We start from the raw sequence: 24,728 nt of genomic DNA, 5'->3' as shown, positions 1-24,728 counted from the left end.
TAGCTTCAGGAAATGCCAGCCTTCAGCCCATTTTAGTTTCTCACTGCATTCTCAATTTTCTCTGCAAGTTAGCCTTGTACTCAGGCTGTTCCATGAGGCTGGGAACAGAGCTGCTGGCTGCCCTGGGACCCAGCTGTAAGACCTTGACTTGAAGGAAAGAGAGAATCTATCTCCTAACATCCTGGTGAGGGACTCTGATATTTCCTGTGTGGGACAGATTCCCATCTCTTGAGCAGTCACTGTGGCAAAGAAAATGGAGGATGATGGTTTTCAACCTAGCAGACACATGCATGTAGGAGCAGACATTCCCAAGGTAGTGGTGGAAGAAGATAAGGGATGCTGGAAAGATAAAATATGAGAGTTTATATTAGAATGTTTCTGTGTATACTTACATATAAGTCACTTTCAAATATGTATTGAAATCTATGAACCTAAATAGAACAGACAGGGCAATGGCAACATACACACAAACTCCCCCCCGCACCCTCCCCCCACACACACTCATTGCATAGTTGCTAGAAAATTCCCTAACAAATATGAAAGGAAGTGGGAAATGTAAACCGTAGAGTTTTTAAAAATAGATACAGACTATAAATTATATGAATAATGATGATAAGTATGGTAACTTCTTTTAATACAGACACTGTGGAAGAATTTTACTTGGAATGAAAAACAGAACAGAGGGCTATAATAAATTTCTGAACTGTGTTTTGGTATTCTATAGTCCTCATATCAATGTGAAAAGAAAGTTGTCAAAGTTCATCAAGTATTAATGGATACTTCATTTGACTTACCATTTTCAAGTATTACGTGGGGACTATTTCCAGAAATTCAACAGTCTACCCTCTTTTCTTCTTAGCTCCTTCTGGCTAAGCATATACCTCTGTAATCGTTTATAATCTTGGATGTACTAGAACTGACATAGCCAGGCCCTGTGGTTAAACAATATAAATTTTTAAAATTACATTATTGTGTAGAAGATGTTTTTTTGTAGGAAGAGGAATGAGAATGAATTACATGTGATAACTACATGTGTAATTACATATGGCAGTTCTTATGTTAAAACAAAATAGTAAATCAAAACATAACAAAGATGATTACTTTAATATATTAAAATGTTTAGGTGCATGGTCTTCACCTTATCTGAAAAGCAGAATATTTACTAATTAATTTGGATAAGTTTTAATTAAAAAAACACTCCATCAGGTCATTGCCTTTCTTCTCAAAAGTACAGATTTTTTCTTTAATTTTTAAATTATTTATTGATGTTTGTTTATTATTAGAATTCTGATGATTTAAAAATAATTTACTCTTCTATTTCAGAAAACTCATTTGTGTCAATCCATTTCATGTTGAAATATTTTTATTTGAGTCTATTTTCAAGGGTTATTTCATTATGAGCTAAAGTTACATACCAATCTTTGCAATTCCTAATAGTATATTCTCATTATGCCTCAGCTGATCTGAATATTATAATTTATCCATTTCCTATAATTTCAACTTTCCTTAAAAAAGAAACTAAAGAAAGTCTGATTTACTAAATTTGGGGATGATAATGCCAAGCATTTTTTGTATCAGATACTATCTGCATCATTTGAGCAAAATGCAGATACTATGTGGGCTTAAAAGAAAGATAACATATTGACTACTTATTCAGCATATTATACACTGACTACAGAGAGAATATACGGAGACTTTGATTTTGCTGTTGAAACAATTGGAGAGATGATACCTCTTTTTGATCGGAAAGAGGCTTAACTTGTTTTGTTTTGTTTTGTTTTGTTTTGTTTAAATCCTTAGTTAGTTACCATAGAGTGTAGTAATGGTTTGAGGAGTAGAATTTAGTGATTCATCACTTACATACAACACCCAGTGCTCATTCCAACAAATGCCCTCCTCAATGCCCATCACCCATTTCCCCTACCCCCATCAACACTCAGTTTTTTCTCTGTATTTAAGAGTCTCTGACGGTTTCCTTCCCTCTCTGTTTTTATCTTATTTTTCCTTCCCTTCTCCTATGTGCATCTGTTTTGTTTCTTAAATTCCACATATGAGTGAAATCATATGATGCTTATCTTTCTCTGACTGACTTATTTTGGCTAGCATAATACATTCTAGTTCCATCCACAGTGTTTCAAATGGCAATATTTCTTTTTTTTTATTTTTTATTGGAAAGTGGCTTAACTTTAATCGATCAGGAACACTGGAATTTGGTAGCAGGTTTTCAAAGGCCGTGGAGAGCAGTAGCAACTAGTCCATAAGAGAAACAATCTAATTTCTGTTCTTTTAAAATAGGTTACTAAATTTCCTACTTAATAATTTTAACTTTAATAGTAATTGTGTTTTATATTTATCAAGAATATTAATCATCTTGGAGTGCCTAGTGGCTTATTCAGTTAAGCATCTGACTTCGGCTCAGGTCATGGTCTCGTGGTTCGTGAGTTCGAGCCCTGCATTGGGTTCTGTGCTGACAGCTCAGAGTCGGGAGCCTGTTTCAGATTCTGTGTCTCCCTCCTTCTCTGCTCCTCCCCTGCTTGCACTCTGTATCTCTCTCTCAAAAATAAATAATAAACATTAAAAAAAATTTTTTAAGAATATTAATCATCTTGAATGGTTCATTCACTAGTGAAGCCTAAGGTCAGTGCCCATGTACAGACATGTAGGATGTGCACAGCCCAATTCCAGGAGGCACTGTTAAAATAACTCAGTTGTAAACCACACCCTCTGTGTCTATCAGTGTGACATTCCTGCCAGAGAAATGCAGTACATTATACTATCTGGACTCAGGGTCCAGAATGACTCAGGATTTACAAAAATTAGATGTTAAGGGACAATCTCCATTATAGTAAGTTAGAACTGTTAATAACCTATTGAGTGCTTAAATATGCTGGACTTATTTAATCTTTGCAAGAACCTTGTGATGTAAAAACTGCTTTCTCCCTGACCCTTATTATTATTGTGTCTGAAAGGTAGATGTGATGCCTCAATATGGGGCATGCATCTTGCAACTCTTAGGCAAAAATGATGTATATGAATACTAAAAATGACAGAATAGGAATATGTAAAGCACCCAAATTCCTAAACTCATTACTGTAATGGCAAACCTATATCCATCTGGTTTTCTTTTATACTAGAAAAATAAATCCCCATTTGTTTAATCATTCTAAGTAAGTTTTCCTGTTTCTTATAGCTGAAAGCAATTCTTAAGGATGCAGAAGGAACAGAATAGGAAAAAAAAGTGAGAAAAAAAGAAATTAAAGAAAGTAGAATGAATTACAAATCACCTTTAATTCTTATTGCTGTATTTAAATCACTTCATAAAAGATGACTTTAATTCAAGTAGATTAAACATATCTAGCTACACGCTATTTAAAGAGAAAAATATCATAGAAAAGTTGAAAAGTAAAGTAAAATCTCATAGAAAAGTTGAAGAAATATATCTTCAACTTTTATATATATATCATATATATATATCATGAAATATATATATCATGAAATTATTATTCACAATAAAGTTGGTGAAATGGTGGCAGAGTCAGACAAAATGGACAGAAAAATCAAGGCGGGAGACAATAGCCTCCTTAGTCACTTGTAATGACCATTTCAAAAACATGATAAAAAAAGAGAGAGAGAGAGAGAGAGAGAGAGAGGCTTTTCACAGTAGCAGCATAAAGTCTAAGATTCCAGGAAATTAATCTAAAAAATACTCACAACACTTTTTGAGAAAAGTCCAAAATACCGTTGTAGTTTACATAAGACATAAATGAATAGCCATAGAGAGCATGATGGAAAAATTAATATCATAAATATTGCACTTGTTCTAAGTTAACATGTGAATACCAAGAAAGTTCAATTAAATAACAAAATCTTATTATGGAATTTTGAGAGCTGATTCTAAAATTCATATAAAAGAGCTAAGGGCCCAAAAATGTTTGAATAAAAATGATAAAGTAGAAAGATTATTTATAAAATTATAGTACATGAAATGCTGTGATATAGAACAAGTATAATCTAGTAGACCAATGAAACCAAACAGATGACCCAGGAAATGTCCTTGTGTATATGGAAACTTTATTTACAACAAAGATTGCATTGCAGGTAAATAATTTGGAGAAAATTCACTGCCAGCATGAAAAAAAAATTACTACTACCTCATACTGTAAAAAGGCATTAATAGGTAACTGTGGATGGTTTAAATATCTAAAATGAAAAGTAACACTTTTAAACTTTCAGAAAGAAATAGTGATTGTCTTCCTAATTAAAGGCAAAATACAATAGGACTGTTAAAACACAAAACCAAAACCATAGTGTAAACGACTAATGAACTTGACTACATTACAATTAAAATAAACTCTTGTTCAGAAAATGACACCATAAAGAAAGCAAAACAATGTGAAGACAGCAGGTATTAGCTATGAATATAAAGGGAGTAGATTGGAATCCAGTAAGTATGTGTGTGTGTGTGTGTGTGTGTGTGTGTATGTATACACACATATTGGTTTTCTAAAACTCATTAAGAAAACCCAGAATTTGCAGAAATGTGAATGATAAGCTGCTGATGGAAGAGTGGTACATGAAATGTTAGTAAAAACATTTGGAGACCAATTTGACAATAACAACTAAAATTGTACATTTGTAAACTGTTCAAAGCTATGATTCCAATATATCCTAAATATTCTACCACATCCTAACCAAACTCTTTTATCCATGTGTAAAGAGTTATATATAAATTCATTTTAGCTTTGTTTATAATAATGTAGAATTGGAAAACTATATTCATGACCAAATGATAAATGAGTTTTATATATTCACTTACGTTATAATAAATGAAACTATGCACATGATGAAAAATCACTTGAGTTACATTATACACCTATTTTTTATAACTCCTAGGAAATTAGGAAAGGAAGTTCTTTCCTAAATTTTTGTAAAATTATATATATGTATATATATATTGAAAATCATATATATGTATAGATCTATATGTAGATTTATATGTGGATTTTGTGTGTGTGTGTGTGTGTGTGTAGACATATAATTTCACTTATACAAGAAATTTTGGTGCATAATTTAAAGCTCAGACTCAAGGATGTCCAGTACCACCACTAACATCTGACATAGTGTTGGTTATTAACATAGTATTGGTCTTGGCTCATGTTTAAGGAAAGAAAATAAAGTAAGAGGTACAACAATTGAAAACATTATTTGTGATCAGTTTCAATTACATATATATGTAGAAAAATCTCATAGAATCAATGGATGTTAAAACAAATAAGAATTACTCTAGATCACCAATAAGTATATATATATATATACAACATAATATCAAAGCATTCATAATATCGTAATATCTTGGAGTTAACTTATAAAAATAACTAAGATATATACAGAAAAATAAAAGCAACCTTAAGACTCTATTAAAGGGCATTAAAAAAAACTCTGGATAAATGTAGAATCATTCCATGTTTCTTAGTGAAGCAACAAAATATAAATCTAATATAATTCCAATTAAATTACCAGCTGAGCATTTTTAAGGAGCTCAGTATACTTATTCTAACATACATATGAAATAACAGAGAACCTCCAACATCTATGTCAACTTTGAATAACAGGTGCAAAGAGAGCTTTGGTGTCGATTAGTGTTACTCGGTGGTTACTTCCATTTTTCTGATTCTCAGACTGGCTTCCTTGTGACACAGTGGGTCCTTTGATGAGTGCTCGCCAATGAGTGGTAGTTGGTCATGATGTGTTTCTGGACTGAGCATTTAATTGCTGGTGTGAGACTTGGAAAGTTCTCTTTTCTCACAGACATGACAGTCAGTGAAGAGGGAGATTGCTGACTGTCCCATCAGCTTAAGGCATTGTGACTTTCAGTTTTGGTGGTGTTTGTTACTGCAACAGAATCTAATCTATCCTGACTGACACAAGAGTGAAGTTACCCTGCAAGGTATTAAGACAAGTGATAAAAAGAGTTTGGTATTTGTCCAAGATGAAGGGGACAGTGGCATAGAATACAAAGCATAGAGATAGACCCAGGGATATATGTGAACTGAAAGTGGCATCACAAATCACAAGGACTGTTTCAGGAACAGAAGAAAATAAAAACGACAAATAAATAACAACAAAACCCTGGATTACGATCTAAATATGTAATAATTGATGAGTCATGAGGTCCTAGGGGGAAGCAGTTGACACATTCAAATAAAGAATTTAATGAAAGGACCACATACAAAGTGGGGGAGGTTAAGGGAACCACCAAGGAAAGGTGAAACATTAAAAGATTGGCCCCAACAAAAAGCCACTCCCACTCCTGAGGCTGAAGAGGCGTGAGGAGAGAGGCTGTTGCCCCAACCCAACAAGAGCGACAGCCATGGTACAAGAGATTCCAGGCAGAAGCTATAGCCTTTGAAGCCAGGCACCAGCCTCTGTAAAACAAGCCAGCAAATGACAGTGGGTCATGGGCAATTAATAGCTCAGCCTCTGTCCTCCTGCCATCACACTGCCCAGGACTCATTGCTATAACCCCAGTGGAAGTGTAAGGTGATGAAATCCAGGTGATGTAGTTCAAGGGTTCTTTTTCTCAGGGCAAAGCAAGGTAAGACTAATGAAGAGGAGAGAGACATAAAAGAATATCTAGCAAAAGTGGGCTGAGAATAAATAGTTGAGGTGGAATTCTAGAGTGTTCTTTTATCTGGCATGACAGTTAAGGACAAAGGAGATGAAGTGACAGCTGGAAAAAATAGGATCAAGGAAGGCTTTTATCGGATATTCCTCTATCCTATGAAAAACCAAAAGTAAAACCTGAACTGTCAGTTAAAACTGAAAGGACGATCAAAATTACTGTGTGCTGAGGGTGGTAGAGTTGATTTAGGAACAGGGAGATGATATAAATAACCTGGTGGGCCAACCTAAACATTTGATTCCCATCATCCATTAACCCTCATTTAACACCTCAGGTGCTATTCGCAGGCTTATTCAGAGGTTACCTGGCTGCCTGGTCACCTTCCACCCCTGTGAGAGAAGCTGGAAGTTGTTCTAGGGTAAATGGGTAGTTCCACTCTTACATAGACAAACTATTTTTCCTCACAGGAGCTCCTGGCATCCCTAGTATTATGCATTTATCTGGTTTTAGTTTCGAAACTCATTATACAATGATGCTAATGTTTCCCTGTATTCAGAGACTATGTATAGACCCACCGCGTGGTCATCCTGCCTACTCTGGAATCAAAGGTCAAGACAACTTGATCTTTTTGGTCTACAATGTAGATGGGAGGTCTGGCCAAGGCCTTGTGAACTCAGGAAGCCAGGCTTCTGTTCTTTAACCTGACTCTCCTCTGGGAGAGAACTTCACCAACGTCTTCTTGCATCTACCTCCTACGTCACTCCTCTGGGGATTTGTTTTCCTGAGGCTTTTATAGAGTGATTTCAAAACTCTAAACATTTTTAAATGTGATGTCCATTTAAGTTTTCAGTTTTTCCTCTCTAATAACATAAGTTCTTTTTCTTTTCTTTTTTTTTTTTTTTTTTTTGGTCTCATACCAGATAATAGGAAGCTTTCAATTAAAAATTTTTAAAAAGAGCTCTGGTTATATTCAGTCACAGTGAAACAAATGCTAAGAAACATGTACCAAAAGGACAAAAAAAAAATGCCAAAAACATTGAAGGAGATCAATCAGAAAAAATCTATTTTTTCCTCCTAAAATTATGTTCTTTCTGGCTTTGTCTCAGAAAGAAAGGATTTCTTTATGTAATGGAACACAGAATGTGCAGGCTTGTCCTACTTTCACAGAACTCTTAAATCATATTAGGCCAGAATGCCTGCTGTATTGTATAAAATATCTCCTTGAATCTGGGTTATTTCAAATAAAGGACTTAATGAACACTTACAGAACTCTTCTCCCGTGGGAAAAAAAAATTAATGAAAACATAACAAAATGCCTCCTCCCTCAGCCCCCACTAAGCCCTAAGACATGAAAACGTATTAGAATGTCACTGCCTAGCTTTGAATAATAGAGGTTTGGTTATCTACGTAAACAGAGAATGAAATTCAAAAGCTGACATAAAAGCATTTATTTTGGATGAAACCATAGGTCTGAGAGAAAAAAAAAACAACAACCGAAGTATCTCAATTTGGTGGCTTCAGCTTAGTTTAGAGGGCTCTGAGAACGTGGGCTCTGAGGTCAGACTTGATAAATCTCTTTCTTCAGATCTTCGTGGAAAATATACCTACCTCATAGGTTTGCTGTGAAGATTAGAGATATTTTATAAATTCATTCATCAAGCATAAAATACATACTAGGTGCCTTTCCTATGGACTAAAAAGGCAAGGGCAAATAAGGCACAGTCTTTGCACTAAAAGGCAGTCGAGTAATACATAGGCTGCCTGGAACACAAGAGTTATTCAATAAATTGGATACATTATTGTTACCGCCCAAGTAAGTTTGAACTCCCCACCTGTAATGAATCAAGAAATTTAGTTCATAAATTAAGGTTTTGGAAAGGAAATTGGTAAGCATTTATACCTTCTCTTGACTGTCCCTTGTCTTTCCAGTACAACTTCCCCATAAATCTTGAGCTCCCACAATCCCAAAATCCCTTCCCCTAACACATGCATGCTCACAAGCATGCACATGAGTTTGGCACACGAACACTTTCACATGATGGATTATCACAGCTTTGGCAATAATCTTGGGTTTCCTTGCTAGAAACATCTAGCTATGTGACTTTGGGCTAATTTGTCAACCTAAAATTTACAATCTCCTTTCTTTAAAGCGAAGTTAGTAATATTTCTTTTTCACATGTTTGAGGAAAAATGAGATAACATGACACAAGTTTACATTATTTAACTGGTATTCATCATTCATAATATTATAATATTATCTTGTTTACATATTAGTACACACTTAAACTATGAGTACAAAATTATATGTCTTGAGATATATTTGGAATGAAGATTCATCTTTTTTTCTTGAAAACCAAATCCATTGAATTTCACTGTAAAGACATTATTTATTAATATCTGATCACAAAGAGTTTCATAAATCCTGTCTCAGAAATTCCTTTTCTGGGGCTCCTGGGTGGCTCAGTAGGTTAAGCGTCCAACTTCAGCTCAGGTCATGATCTCACAGTTCGTGAGTTTGAGCCCTGAGTCCAGCTCTGTGCTGACAGCTCGGAGCCTGGAGCCTGCTTCAGATTCTGTGTCTCTGTCTCTCTCTGCCCCTCCCATGCTCATGCTCTGTCTATCATTCTCTCAAAAATAAATAAACATTATTTTTTTTAATTCTTTTTTCTAATTCTTTATCATACTATGTGTTAGTAGAAACTGCTAGATCCAAGCATTTGCAGTGGTGTGTGAGATACAGAGGTAGAAAAGTAGTCAGGCAATGGAGCTAGCTGAATGATGTCATTTTTATTGTATGAGCAAGCTGATTTATTGGGAGTCAATTTCATGAGATCTTAAAGTGAAGGTAATAGGAATAGAATTTAATACATTATAAAATGAAATAAATTAGTCCTATTTTTACTTCCCCCTTTCAAACATTAAATTACCAGGATAAACCTTCAAAGCCTATAGTTGTTCACTCCTTCTATTTAATCCTACATATAATGAGGGAAGAGTTAAGAACCTTTGCTCAAAGGATATGTTTCTGAGAATTACAATGAAGACATATCAATGACTTGAATGCAGGCTGTGGAAAACAATGATATGCCAGGAAATCACACTCAATAAAAGTAAGATTACCAGACCTGGTAAAAGATTGGGAATCTTTCCCGGCTACTCAAGGACATGGTATAAAGAAAAAAAGAAGTGCCAGTTACAGATAATTATTGAGTACTACAGTCAGATTTTTGAGTGCCACGTTGAACTTTTGGAAGAGAGAGATATAATTTCAGCATGGAAGGTAAAATTATTATAGACTCTAGGGTAGGGTTAATATACCTGGTTGGAAATTATAGAGGGAAGTGAATAGAACAAAGTAGAGTGAACTTACTTCCTCTCTGTAACAAGCTCAGCAAAGTGGAAGAAGGACTCTCTCTTTTTGAGAAATTTCTATTTTAAAACTATTGACTCCTATGAATAGTTTGAGATGTTTTGTTTTGTTTTGTTTATTTACTCTGAGTAAATTGAGCAACTGACCTAATGGTACATATGTGCTTGCTAGGTGTAAACAGTCAGTTTCTTCTAGAACTGATCTTGCATTGCATCTCATGTTGAGACATAAGAAGAATGAATGCTTATTGAATACTTACCATTTCTGGCATTGTGCTAACAATATGCCTTTACTATGCTAGCATTAAAAAAAATCATTGTTTAGATCTGAAACTGACAGACTAGAAACAATTGAAAGAAAAGAAAATGCAAATCCTACATGAGGGGAAATACATCATTATTTTACCTCTTAACAGGTATTAGGATATTAGTGAGGCTTTCTGTAATGACTGGGTTTAGGAATCCTGAGTAAACAGAGAAAATTATTTAGAATAGAAGATGTTTAGTGGAGGGCCAGGACTAAACAATATTTAGATAATGTCAGAAAATGTCCACAACCTATAAAGCTGAAAGAGATATTATAAATAGTCCCTAAATAATCTCATTACATACCTTCACTTATATGAGGAAATATATGAGGAAATACATACCTTCACTTACATGAGGAAATATAAACCTAGATATTTAATGACTGGCCTGCCATCCAGAATTCCTGGTTTTGAATCTTCACCCTTAATTCCACATTAGACTTTGCTTAGATTTGAAGTGAGTGATAGGAGCTAAGTGACGAATTATGAGGTGATAGACTCTCAGGGCTAAATATACATCATACTTAACACTAATTCAGACTTCATTAGCCAGTACCAGTAATATTTACTAATGGAAATTTACAAACACAAAGAAACCTAAGTGTTGATGAGAATTTTATTCACTCTATGCTTTTTTCTTTACACAAACTTTCCTCTTACATTTTTTCCTTCTTTTCTTTTCCTCGTTTTATTCACTTTCAGTTAATTAAACAACGCCTCTAAAGAAAAGTTGCCTAAAATGGTCTCTCATGGGCAAAAGCTGCTCAGATTGCAATAGATTTCTTAGAATTCTGAAAAAGAGTAAACCTCAACTTACACTGTGTGCAGTTCAGTATTTCAGATATGAGTAATGTTAAAAAAATATTTTCTCAATCCATGGTCACTTTTTAAACTATTTTGTAGTTTAAATAATTCCCATATAGGATCTCATACAATTATGAATATTTCAGGAAATATTGGTTGCCATTTTGTTGTTTAATATAAATGAGCTGCATAATTGATGTCATGTGTATATACAGACAATAACTTCTGGCTAGGTTTCAACAACCGGAGTGTGGGGTGCCTGGCCGGCTCAGTCGGTAGAGCATGTGATTCCTGATTTAAGAGTCATGAGTTTAAGCCCTATGTTGAGTGTGGAGACTAAAAACCTGCTTATCATGCCAATAGTGAGATGGGCAAATAGAACCCTAAATCAACAACCCAGAATTGCTTGCTGTTTTCCAAATAGTTTCCTCTCAGGGTATCAGGGAAACCTGTTTTCTAACTTCTAAGCTTTCTAACATTAAAAAAAATGTTTAATTAAATATTTTTTTTTATTTTTATTTGAAAGGATATTATTTTATTTATTCATTTGTTTATTTAGAGGTATAATTAACATAGTGTTATATTGGTTTCAGGTGCACAGTGCAATGATTCCACAATTCTATACATTACTCAGCGCTCTTCACAATCAGTGCAAAAATAATATTCATAAGAAAATATAAGGTTTTCATAAGAGAGAGAGAGCTCTGGACTTAAAATCAGAAGATCTAGATTAAAGTTCTACCTGGGCCATTTAGCCATTTAGCAAGTTATTTCAAATACCAAAGCCGCTAGTTTCTCATCTGTAAAATAGAGATTATACCAACCTTACTTCTTGTGAAATAATTACCGTGTTCTGTTAATGGTAATGTTTTCTTAAGGTGCACTTCTCTAAGCTATAAATCAGACGGAGGTGTACAAATAGCATGTGTATAAATATGTGCATGTAGATATGACACACACATGTTTTTCACAGATAAAATATGTATAAATGTAAACTTTTTCTGAGTAAAAGGAGTGAGAAGAGCGCTGCATATTTTAATGGAGAATAAAGCACCAGAGAGTGTGAAAAAAGAAAGCTGTGGGAGACAAAAATAAGTCAATTTGACAGTTATACTTAGTTGGAGCACTTTAGCTAAAGAGATAGAGGGATGCACACAGTTTTGTTAAAAACAATTAAATTATTCATGGTCATGATTATAGTGTTTTTTAATTTAATGAAGAGACTATATCATGGTAAAAACAAAGGAATTGTCTAATTTCAATAAATATTTTAGCCATATTCATTTATAAATGCTCTCACTAAGTTTAAGAAACAAAATTGAAAATATTACAAGGTTGAGCTATTATGATTTTGAGTGTGGAGAGCGCGAGCTGGGGAGAGGCATAGGGAGAGGGAGAAAGAGAATCCTAAGTAGGCTCCACAGCCAAGTTCAGAGCCTCACATTAGGCTTGACCTCATGACCAGTGAGATCATGACCTGAATCAAAAGCAAGAGTCAGGTGCTTAACTGACTGAGCCAACCCGGAGCCTCAGCAATTATGATTTTTAGTACTATATTTCAATTTTCAATTTTAAGTCTGCCTAGAGGAAATTAGCACTCCTCCACTTACTTCCACTTTTCCTCCTCAATTTCATCTGTAACCTTTTTTCTTCCCTCCTTCCTCCCTCTTCCTTCCTTCCTCCCTACCTCCCACCCTTCTTTCCTTCTTCCTTACTTCCTTCCTTTCTTTTTTCCTTTCTTTTTAATTTTTTTAAAGTGTTTATTTGTTGGGATGAGCACTGGGTGTTGTATGGAAACCAATTTGACAATAAATTTCATATAAAAAATAATAAAGTGTTTATTTATTTTTGAGAGAGAAAGAGCACAAACGGGGGAGGAGCAGAGAGAGACACACACAGAATCGGAAGCAGGCTCCAGGCTCTGAGCTGTCAGAACAGAACCCCATGCAGGGCTTGAACTCACAAACCACGAGATCATGACATGAATGGAAGTCAGATGCTCAATCGACTGAGTCACCCAGGCACCCCTCCTTCCTTCCTTCCTCCCTCTTTTCCTTTCCTTTCCTTTCTTCTTTCTTTCTTTCTTTCTTTCTTCCTCCATTACTATATCCTCTATATCTTCTGCCACAGCCTTTTAAATATTTTCACAAGGCTATTTTTATTTTTATTTTTTTTTATACACGAATGTCCTCTTTCAGGGGACTTATTTTTTCCCTTGTCTCCTTTAAAAATGTTTTCTATATCCTTGAAGTAGTTTAAATGGGATATATCAATGTATCAAGCAATCAGTATTTCCAGGAATACAGGGTGTTCTTTTGATCCACAGATTTACCCTTCTGTTACTTCAAGTAAATACCTGTATATTTTAAATAGATGCTATTTTCTAAACTCTTAAACTTACTTTTTCTGGAAAATCAGTTATATTGGATCGTATTTCTCAGTTGGACATACCTATCATTGTTCTCTACCTTCTTTATCTTCCATTTTCCTTTCTATATCATCCTTTCTTCCCTCTATGTCAATAATACTGATTTCTGTCTTATTCAATTTTATTCATGGTGTTTCTAATTCATTAATAGTTTTAAAATGGAACATTTGTACTTGCGTGCTATAATCGGCATCTTTTGTCACCTCATTTTTGAAATTCCCCTCAACATCCCTTCATCCCTTCCTCTTTTTTCTATTCTTTTCCCCCCTTCTTTCTATTCTTAAATTGTGGTTATGTATCCTACTGCAGGATAAATATCTTCTCCAGAGCAGGATCGATGTTAGATCTGGAGCTGCCCCCTTGTGGAGACCGTAGGCCTGGACTAAGAGGTTTCTGTCACCATCCGCCGTCTGCTCCAGGTGACAGAGGCACTCTGAACCTAGGAAAGGGCAGACATGATTGACAGTGGTGACTCACAATTAACACAATCTCAGCAGGCATGTCCCTTTCTTCCTTTAATAGAGACATTAAAGAGCAAGCTGGAACAGTCTTCGAACAGGAGAAAATTATCAAGAACTTCACAAGTACCACACTGTGAAACATGTGAATTTAACCTTCCAAGAAAGAAACAGGCAACGTGATGATTTGAGAACTGTAATTAGCAAGCTTAATTCCCCCTTTTTTTTCCCCATGGAAGAAGGTGGGAAAGAACAAATATCACGTTCTTAGCACGTGGGGTTTTAAGGGCTGCAAAAGAGGAATATGACCTATAAAAGTGAATTTGTCCCAGAAGATTTGTCCTATTTTATTCCATCCCGCTTGTTAGTGTGATCAGTTCTGTCCACAGCTTTTATTGGCTTCGAGTAGTAGGAGTGAATTTTCCTGGAATTCCTCCTTACCTTGGTTTAATCCTCTTTTTCCCCCTCCATTCCAGGTGTGGGTTTGAGACGGTGTTCTTTCCACTTCTGTACGGCTTTGGAGGAAAGAAATAGAGCTGTTTTACACATAGATTTGCTGGCCTGCTTGGCGAGATTTTGCTCTCTCTTTTGAAATTTCATTAAATGTTTTTTGGCCAGCATTCACTGTAGCAAGCCAAGATATGTCTTATTTCCAGGGGAAGATAGTCTCTGCTTTGGGTCTTTCACCTGCTTCATCTTGGAGCTCCCGGAAATGGGGAGCCTTGGCCATTTTTCCCGATCGCACCGAAACTCTCAGATCTTTTTAGTGATGATCCAGGGTTTCCACTCTCAAAGGTTTAGTGTGACTTTTCTGGGGCTGCGTATTCTCGTTGTCCATCCTCTTCTCTGTGATGGGGATTTGGTGGTAATACTCAGGGTTTTGTCACCTCTTTTCCCAGCAAGATTTTGTGATACAAGATTTTTGTGCCCAGGAATCCTGCTAAACTGTGCTTTCCCAGAATCCCCCTTTCCATTCCTACACGGAACTTTTTGGGGGTTGCCAGCGGGAGACTGTAGCCTATTCCTTGTTCAGTTACTATTTGTTAACACTTTTTCTAATTTTACTTTTTTTCACCTAATTTCTCTAGATATTAAAGAAAAGAATTTCTAAGATCTTTCCTATTTTCTCATTTTTATATTGAAAATTACTTGCCTGTGAAGTTGTTTTTTTTTTTTTTAATATAAAACAGAATGATTTGAATGGGCTTATTTATGCTTCCTTAAAATGGTTAAGTAAACAGAATTGGATGCTTGCTTGGAAGTTTGAAGAAATATATTAGATGATGTTTTCGGTTTCTATCTGTCATGAATGTGTAAACAGAATATGACCTGATAGTATTAGGGTATATTCATGACCGTAAATGTTTATAGCAAGTCACCGAGAGGAGAGTAGTGTCATGGTTAAGAGGCCAGAGGTGATTTCTGAATAAGAATGTTAAGAGACCACACATCACTGAGTAAATTCACTATTGTTTTTTGTTTTGTTGATACTATTCAGAGTATCAGAATTTTGATTCATTAATTTCATCTATTTTTCTATTCTTTATCTCTTTAATTTTAGTGTATATCTCTATTCTTTCCTTCTTTGTAGTTTCTTTTGTTTCACTTTGTTCTTTTTCTAACTTTTAGAGTTGGAAGTTTAAATCACTTGTATTAAAATTTTTGATAGAATATTAATGCATATGTGTTTTTTATAAATGCTTTAAATGATATAGGCATTTAAGACTATTGATTTTCCTCTCATCATTACTGTAACTTTCTTAGATTCTGATACTTACGGTATTTCCATTATCATTATTTTTCAGAACTTTTGTATTTTCTCATTATATTTTGCCATTCCTCCAAGAATTACTTAATTGAAGCCTTTTTGTGTGTGATTAATGTTTATAATAGTTTCATTTTATAAAACTTATTGTCTGATAATAAGAGTTCAGCCCCTACTCTCTTATTGTTTCCATATACCTGACATGCTTATAATTTATGTATTTTTGACTGTTAGAAACAAAACTACATTTTAACATAAAGGTAAGCTTTGCTTTATGAGCCAGTCTGAAAGTCATTTAAAAATAGGGCGCTAGGGGCACCTGGGTGGCTCAATCGATTGAATGTGTGACTCTTGATTTCAGCTCAGGTCTGATCCCAGGGTCCTGGGATTGAGTCCAGCATTGGGCTCCACGCTGAGTGTGAATGCTGCTTGGGATTCTGTTTCTTTTGCCCTCTGCCCCTCTCCCCCACTCGTGCACTCTCTCTCTCTCTCTAAAATAAAAAAAAAAAAAATGAATAAATAAAAAATAAATTAAATTAAAAAGACTAGCTAAACCTGTTTGTATTTACTGATATGGTAGATGTGTTTGCAGCTCTGCATTTTGTTTTATAATTGTTATGTATATTTGTTGTATTTCTTCTTCCATTTGGTGTCTTTGATTTGTAAAAATTTCTTCTGTAATTAAGAAGGATTCATATCTTTAATGATTTTCTTTTTATATACACCATTTATAATTCTTGCTCTTCTTACCTCAACACTTACTATGTGGTTTGTCAATTTTTAATTGCACCCTTTGTTACCTACCTATTGCCTATACAAAAGTCAAAAGTCTCATTTCACTTTCTGCGTTTTCTCCTTCCCCATCCATCCATTTTTTGTTGTATTCTTACTACTCTTGGAATACATAACAAATGCTGTTCTTCCATGCACCTGTGCCCTCACTCCTGCTTTATCCTTAGCCCCATAATTAAATACATTAAATACTCACCGTCATTGATTGCACTGAAGTTTCTCTAGTTTTCTCTTTGGTTTAACGAAATGCACTCCCCTTGTATTTCTCAGAGAATCAATCTTTGTGTAGAATTCTTGAGTTCTTTTATGCTTAAAACTGTAGGCTTGACACTCAAAAGACATTCCAGCTGTATATAAAACCCCTGCCTTGAGTCTTATTTTCTTGAGTTTCTTGAGGGCAAAGCTAACATCTAACTACTCGGAAGTATCGATAGTCATTGGTTGCTAAATTATTATGATGTAACTATATCTAGAAGATTTATGTTTCAGTATAGAGGATGATTTTCTGTATTTTTGCACCTTAGTTATTGGTATTGATAGATATTTTTCTACATGTCTGCATACATCTGGACAAAAATGTAAATTAACTTGATCAGACAATTGACCAGGAAAGAAATAAATCAAAACAGCATATCCCCAAAATATGACAAAATTCAATCAAAAGGATTGAATAACTACAATCCAGTATTTGTACAATTTTGCACAAATGCTTTTGTTACTCTAACTTCCCCTCAAAGTTGACTCAACTATGTCCTGTGTTCTGTACTTTATTCAAGTGTATCCATGAGGTCAAAATTATTTTTAAATATACTAAAATATTATAATTTAATATACTAAAATTATGTATTAGAAAGTACATGCCTTTCTAAATCTGTGTGATCACATGGGAAATACATCTAAAGCATTTGTGCTGCATGTCTAATTATGACCATTGACTTGAGGAAGTCTGTGCATTTTTTTTTTTGCATTGCAAGCTCAACTAGCCCTTTTAAATATGCAATGTAATTTCTACTAGAAAGAATAACTCATAGACACATGCCACTTATTCTGAAAAATTTACAAAATGAGCTTGTCACTTTAAGAAAAACAAGTGACAGTAGTCGTCAATTATAAAATTCAGCTTTTAAATAAAAAATAGAACTTTGAAAAACTTGCATCTGCATTCCTGAGCTTGGAAGTTTCTCAATTTCAGAGAACTTCTTGATGATATTGGTGATGATATTAACATGTGTGCTTCAAATATTTTATGAAATGTGTCAACAAGACCTTCATAGCTCAGTGAACCAGTGTTTTCCAAAATGAGCAATATGAGGTTATCAAATCAGGCATAGTTAAAAGATCCATTCAAAATGCAAGATAGACTGGTGTATTTTAAAGTAACAGTTCAGAAAGTTCCTTGATATGATTTCAGAAATTATCCCTTGTCTTATTTAAGAAATTACCACTTGTCAAGTTTTAACGTAGCATCAAAGATTAACATTATCCAAAGAGGATATTAAAATATTCCTCCCTTTTCCAACTATTTGTATGAGAGTGGACTTTCTTCATATATTTCAACTAAAACAATTTATTGAGTTGGATGTAATATAGAAACAGGCATGGGAATCCAGCTTTCCTTTATTAAGCAAAACAGTAATGAAATTTGGAAAAATGTGAAACAGCATTCCTCACTATGTATTTTTTATTTTGGGAAATATGGTGATTTGCCATTAAAATATTGTAAGTATATTATCATTTTAAGTGATATCCAATTTTAAATATCCAATTTTAAATATCCAATTTTGCATTTTAGTTAGAAATTTAAAATTTCTTTTTTTTTTAAATTTTTTTTTTCAACGTTTTTTATTTATTTTTGGGACAGAGAGAGACAGAGCATGAACGGGGGAGGGGCAGAGAGAGAGGGAGACACAGGATCGGAAACAGGCTCCAGGCTCCGAGCCATCAGCCCAGAGCCTGACGCGGGGCTCGAACTCACGGACCGCGAGATCGTGACCTGGCTGAAGTCGGACGCTTAACCGACTGCGCCACCCAGGCGCCCCAGAAATTTAAAATTTCTAATATTGATAGCTGTAATACATACAATGGTTCTTTGAGGAACTCCCATTTAATTTTTTTTTAATGTTTTTATTTTATTTTTGAGAGAGAGAGAAAGAGAGTGTGAGTGCGTGAGTGGGGGAGGGGCAGAGAGAGAGAGGGAGACTCAGAATTTCAAGCAGGCTCTGGTCTCTGAGCATCAGCACAGAGCCCCACATGCGGCTTGAACTCGCAAGCGATGAGACCATGACCTGAGCCACAGTTGGACGCTTAACCGACTGAGCCACGCAGGCACCCTAAGGAACTCCCATTTTATTTTTAAGACTATAACGATGTGTGAAACCAAGATGTTTGAGAACGAGTGATCTACATCCAAACTTAAAAAACCTTCAACAGGTTCCTATTGTTCTAAAGATAAAAACCAAATTCTTAACAAGGCGCCAATTAACAATATGTCATAACCACAAGGACATTTATTTAGTTCCTCAGTCCCATGATGTTCCCTTTTGTGAACACACTGTTCCTTCTCTGTAGAATGTTCTGAATCCATTTCAGCTGGTTAATTCTTTCTTGTCCTGGTTTCAGCTCAAGCAGACTTCCTCAGGCTCTCTTGGAATCATGCTCTCATATTTTATAAACTTGTTGGGTTTTTTTTTTCTAATTATGTGCTTATTGATGAAAATAATCCATTAACACTTTCTTCCCAACAGGTGGAAAAAATCATAAAACCAATAAGCATGCATGTTTGGCTCCATTCTTCCTAACAGAGTGTTTATCATAGGGTAGCGTGGGAAATAAAGTACTTGTCAGTGACTAAATAAGTGGATGAATGTATGAATTGACAGAGGAAAGGGTGAATCATTAAAGAATCATGAGTGATCATGAATGGCTTCTTCAGTAATACAAGGATCCAAGATAACACTTGAAAGAAATACATTGGATTCATTTAAACCACGCATTGTATTTTCCTTTGTGTAATGTCGTCACTACGTGAGTTCTTCTTGGCTATGTCTTCCATAAAAGAAATAGGAAGAAAGTATAAATAACATACAATGACATTTAGTTATGGTAGCAAGTGTTCTTGAGAAAGCCTTGTAACGAGCAATTGTTAGCAAACAACTTCTTGTATTTCGTATGATTTATTTCCTATAAATTATATTAGAATTCTATTATTTAAAAAAATTTTTCAAGTTATTTATTTATTTTGAGAGAGAGAGACAACATGAGCGGGGTAAGGGCATAGAGAGAAAGGGAGAGAGAGAATCTGAAGCAGACTCCCAGCTGTCGGCAAGAGCCCCATGCAGGTCTCGAACCCACGGAACCCATGAAACGTTGTGACCATGACCTGAGCCAAAACCTAAAGTCAGACCCTTAACTGAATGAGCCACCCACGTGCCCCTGAATTCTATTGATTTTATGTATGTGTGTCTTATTATAGTCTCATCTCTTTCCTCTTTTGGCCTAATAATCTACAGCTGAGTAACACCTACTTGCATTTCCTCCATACCTCCCTTTTTACTAGCCTGTCATCATACTTAGCACACTTTGTTGTAAGTGTGGAATTTATTGGTCTCCCCATGAAATCTGTCACTCCTTAAGGGCTTGGACTGTGTTTTATTCATCTGTGTATCCACAGGCTACAATAAAGTGTTCAGCGCTTGATAAACACTCAGTAAATGAATGTATGCATGAATTATTGAATGAAACATTGAATAGATGTCATTTCATATTCCTTACCATTTTTCTTAACTTTTTCCAGTCAAAACTCAGGTAATGGGAGAAATCAAGATTGCACTGAAGAAGGAAATGAAGACAGATGGTGAACAACTGATAGTTGAGATTCTCCAATGCAGAAATATCACCTACAAATTTAAGTCTCCTGATCACTTACCAGGTCTCTAATTTTATGATAATGAGAAGTATAAAATATCTAGGAGTTCTGTACAAATATGTCCTAAATAATTGGAAAATTCAAAGTAAAATTGGGGCTGTATACTGAATATATCTGAAAAAAAATGTGAAATAAGGATTAACCTCTCTTATATAGAACACGTTGATATTCTACTAATTTTTAGATAATTTTTCTCAACACAGAAACAGAGTAATATGTTTATCATACAATGGGAAAACACATTCAAATTGCTAAGAAAATTGGTGTGTCTTTTAATCACTTTATGTTGTCTGAAACAAATTGAGCACGTTCTGCTGGCTTTGTTTAAAATATAGGATAACTCCCAGTGTACAATTATAATTCTTTCAATAGAAAATCGTATGAGTAATGGACATTTTACAAGCTGAATTCTTCTTTTCAGATTTATATGTAAAAATATATGTGATGAACATCTCTACCCAGAAGAAAGTGATCAAGAAAAAAACGAGAGTTTGCAGACATGATAGAGAGCCTTCATTCAATGAAACTTTTAGATTCAGCCTCAGTCCTGCTGGGCATTCTCTTCAGGTAACTGTATACTATGCAGTTACTCTTTTTGTGCATACGGTATTTATTTTCCATTCAATTATTTAATATGTGTATACCGATCATATCGTGTGTGACATTTTACAAGTTAATTCAGTCTTAGAGGTTTCTTTCCAGGGGCCTTTAATAAGTCTGCAGCTCACTCACCCATCCAGTTAGCTACCAATTCTTCTCTATTCTGTTTACTCAGTTTATTTTATATAGATTTATTTCCATGCTCACAGCCACTAATCCTCTTTGAGTTTTCATCTTTATTACTCAGATCATTTTAGCAGTGTAGGTGGCCTCCTTGCCATCAGTGTCTTCCCCTCTTAATTCACTTCATCGCGCTGCTGGCAGAGGCATCTTTTAAAAACACTGGGTAAGAGGGCCCCGGGGGTGAGTGAAAATGTGAAGGCAATTGAGAGTGTACTTACTGTGATGAGCACTGAGCAGCGTACAGCATCGCTGAATCCTTATGTTGTACACCTGAAATTAATATAATGAATGTTAAGTATACTTGAATTAAGAATAGGCAGGTAGGTAGGTAGACAGACAGACAGACAGACAGAAACACTGGCCGGCAGGTTACATCAAAGCCTTCAGTGATTCATCTACATCCTGACTCATCCATAGTCCTCTCACGCGAACTCTAAGAGTGTTGGTTTAATTTCATCTCTTTGTATACTTTACAACACACTCTATACTCCAGCCACACCACAATCTTTTCAAATCAGGTTAAGCCTCCAACGGTTTGCTCATATTTTTCTTCCCTTCAATATTGTCTTCTTCATCCCTCTCCACCCATCTCACTATTCCCAAGTCTTTCAGGATGAACTCCGCCCTCTATTGATGACCCTATGTGCAATTCATCACGCCTCATTCGCACAGTATTTTGCTAATCTTAATAGGTTACCAATCCTAATCTGTGCTGTATAATCATTTATATCCGTACTGGTCACTGCTTTCCCACTCTCTGCTCCTCTAGGGCAAGGCCTGGCTTTCATTGCTCTTTGTTCTACAACATAATACAGTGTTTGTACGTAGTATGTCTTCATTAGATGTAGGAACAAGGAACGAAAGAGGGAAACCAAGGAGGGAGGAAAGAGATAAAAAAATATGGGAAGAGTAAGACCGTGGTACTGGCCCTGAAGGGCACACTAGAGACACATATAAGAAATATTACAAAGTTAAAGCTGCATTGAGGGTATTAAAAGGTATTACAGTGGAAAGAAATTTTAAAAAAGCAAAAGATGCTCTGAAGTCTGTGTGAGCAAATGGGTCTTCTACAGAGATTAAGTAGTTAGAGACAGGACTACAAGGGAGAAAGATTACACATTTGTCTGAAATGTGATAAATGTAATAAGAAAGCAGGATCCAGGTGAAGATATACAATGTCGTATACAATCCCAAAACCAGGGCCCAGAAGAAATAATCATAAATGTATATTTTGAAGTCAGAAACATAAAAGTAAAGTTTTAGCCAAGAATAAAGATGAATTCTCTAAAGGAGATTCTGAAAAGAAAGCAAGGGAGAACTGTCAAGGATTAATGGTTAACACCGACGCTCTCTACCTTTCTTCAACTCATCTCTGGAAGAAAAAAAAACTGTCTTGAGTGTGAGATCCTATGGCATTTCAACTAATATAAGTTCTACATATGACAAGAAATCACTTCAGAAGTACACACTGTAGTAAAATCACCAGTAAATTAAATGCTGAATAAAATTACTGTTGTATTTTCTCTGCCTTGTGAGCTCTTATTCATTTGCTCAGCACTCAAACAATTTTGTATGTTGGTGCATATTTCATAAACTACTAGAAAATGTACCTATCAATTTCTTCTGAGAAATTTTCTATTCAATTAAGCATAAACCTAGTCAGAATGAGCTGTTAATACATGTCTTATCTAAAATTCTCATATCCTCCTGGATGTGGCTTTTCCTTTGGGAAATGCTGGTGTGAATTAATTAATACTATGCACATCTTTTGAGGATATCTTGAGGATTAGTTATCTTACAAGTATAGCTGTTACTTCCTCTTACCCTTTCTTGTCTGTGTTATTTCTTTGATGATCAAATGTCCTTTTAAAAAGGTTGAAAAATGTATGCAAGTATATATAACTTTGGCTCTTTTTTCTAGATTTTACTTTTCTCTAATGGAGGGAAGTTTATGAAAAAGACCTTGATTGGCGAAGCCTGTATCTGGCTTGACAAAGTGGATCTGAGAAAAAGAATAGTCAACTGGCACAAACTTTTGGTCAGTCCTACTCAAACCCATTGAAGAAATGTGTCTGCTCAGGGTATGGAAACTGTTCTAAATGATCTCAAATCAAGACGACAGTTGGATACTATTCTATTCACGTTTTGGGGGGTAAACGTGAAAGGAGGAATGGCACGCAAAAACAAAGTCTTGTAAATGTTTTGTTGTGGAACACAGTAAAAAACTCAGATGAAGAAGTTCCTGTTTTAGGGACCAAAGGAAAAAAAAAAAGGATTGCGTGTGGCTGTCAAGACAAACAGTGAGAACTATCTTGGTTACTTAATGCAGATTAATGGTGATTTTGAGCAGAGTTGCCCTATAGCTAAAGGCAAATGCTCAACTATTAATATGGTTTCTAATGCAGAGTTTATTCTTTATGCAAAAGAATCTTGGTTGAAAGGAAAGAACTGACGTAACAAATCACAATTTTCGGACGTCTACAAATCTTTCTTCTTCATCTTATTTTCTCCGACAACTTACTGTGTTTAGATTCCAACACAGGACTCAACTACAGGATGTGTTCAAGACTAAGAGGGAGGTGGTTGTGTTCATAAGGAAAAGGTACTGGAGATGGGGAAATGATGGCTTTTAGATTTTCTCTATGTCTAAATGTTACAAGCGTGAACAGCACCAACTATGGAATTCATGTTGTAAAAGCACATTTGTATAATTTGAAATAATGTAGAGTGAAGATAATACTAAGTAGAAATAGACGTATGTTTATTTAGAAATAAAGCCATGATTGGCTAACAATGAATGTTGCCCCACAAAAATATTGGAACCTTGGTTGAAAACATCAAAATCTCCATAACTTACCATTATATTTTCAACATACCAAAGAACATAGACTAAAATGGTATGTTCTAGGAAGCATGATAAGTTGTTCTTTGTGCAAGTGCAAATAAATGTGTCATTCCACATATTTCCTTTCTCTTGAGTGATGTATTGAAGGAGGATAAATTCTTCCTCTGGAAAACACATCATATTAATCTGTGACATCGATTCTTTAATTGGTGTCATTTCCTGTTCTTCCATAATGCTTTTTTTTCCCTTAGCGCATTAACTGATTGTACAATGACACCAAACTTAAGTTCTCTCTAGTGTTCCATTTTCCTCCTTTAGTGACAATATCGCAGTGATCAAGCTTGTCAATACTGGGAAAATATGTGAAAAGTCAACAGTATATTGAGAGTAAAATAGAACGAGCTATTTTAATAATGCAGAATAAAAGAACCAATGCCTAAGTCATTAAAATGAAGCATCCGCTTCTCCATCAACCAACATGAAATACACTCAGCTGAGATTAAAAGCCCAGCTTCTGTCTTGGTCCTGCCACTGACTGTGTCACCTTGCACATGTCCCTTCAAGTCACTTTTCCCCAGGTTTCTTATTTGTAGGATAAATATAATTACATATTCTTAGCTTTCCTAATG

At 35.1% G+C, this 24,728-nt stretch overlaps 1 protein-coding gene across 1 annotated transcript in view; it reads left to right on the top strand.

Annotated features, from left to right (window-relative positions):
* PCLO (piccolo presynaptic cytomatrix protein) overlaps nt 1-23,525 on the top strand; it is a 424,370-nt gene extending 400,845 nt beyond the window's left edge. The window contains exons 23-25 of the mRNA XM_049641366.1: nt 20,340-20,474; nt 20,893-21,038; nt 23,176-23,525. Of these exons, the coding sequence (XP_049497323.1) occupies nt 20,340-20,474; nt 20,893-21,038; nt 23,176-23,316 (422 nt within the window). The 3' untranslated portion in view covers nt 23,317-23,525. The remainder of the gene's footprint in view (nt 1-20,339; nt 20,475-20,892; nt 21,039-23,175) is intronic.
* The last annotated feature ends 1,203 nt before the right edge of the window (nt 23,526-24,728 follow it).

The sequence above is a fragment of the Panthera uncia genome, chromosome A2 (genome assembly GCF_023721935.1).
Source record: "Panthera uncia isolate 11264 chromosome A2, Puncia_PCG_1.0, whole genome shotgun sequence".
Lineage (NCBI taxonomy): Eukaryota > Metazoa > Chordata > Mammalia > Carnivora > Felidae > Panthera > Panthera uncia.
The sequence above is the reverse complement of the archived record's forward strand: the minus strand, read 5'-3'. Positions and strand labels throughout refer to the sequence as shown.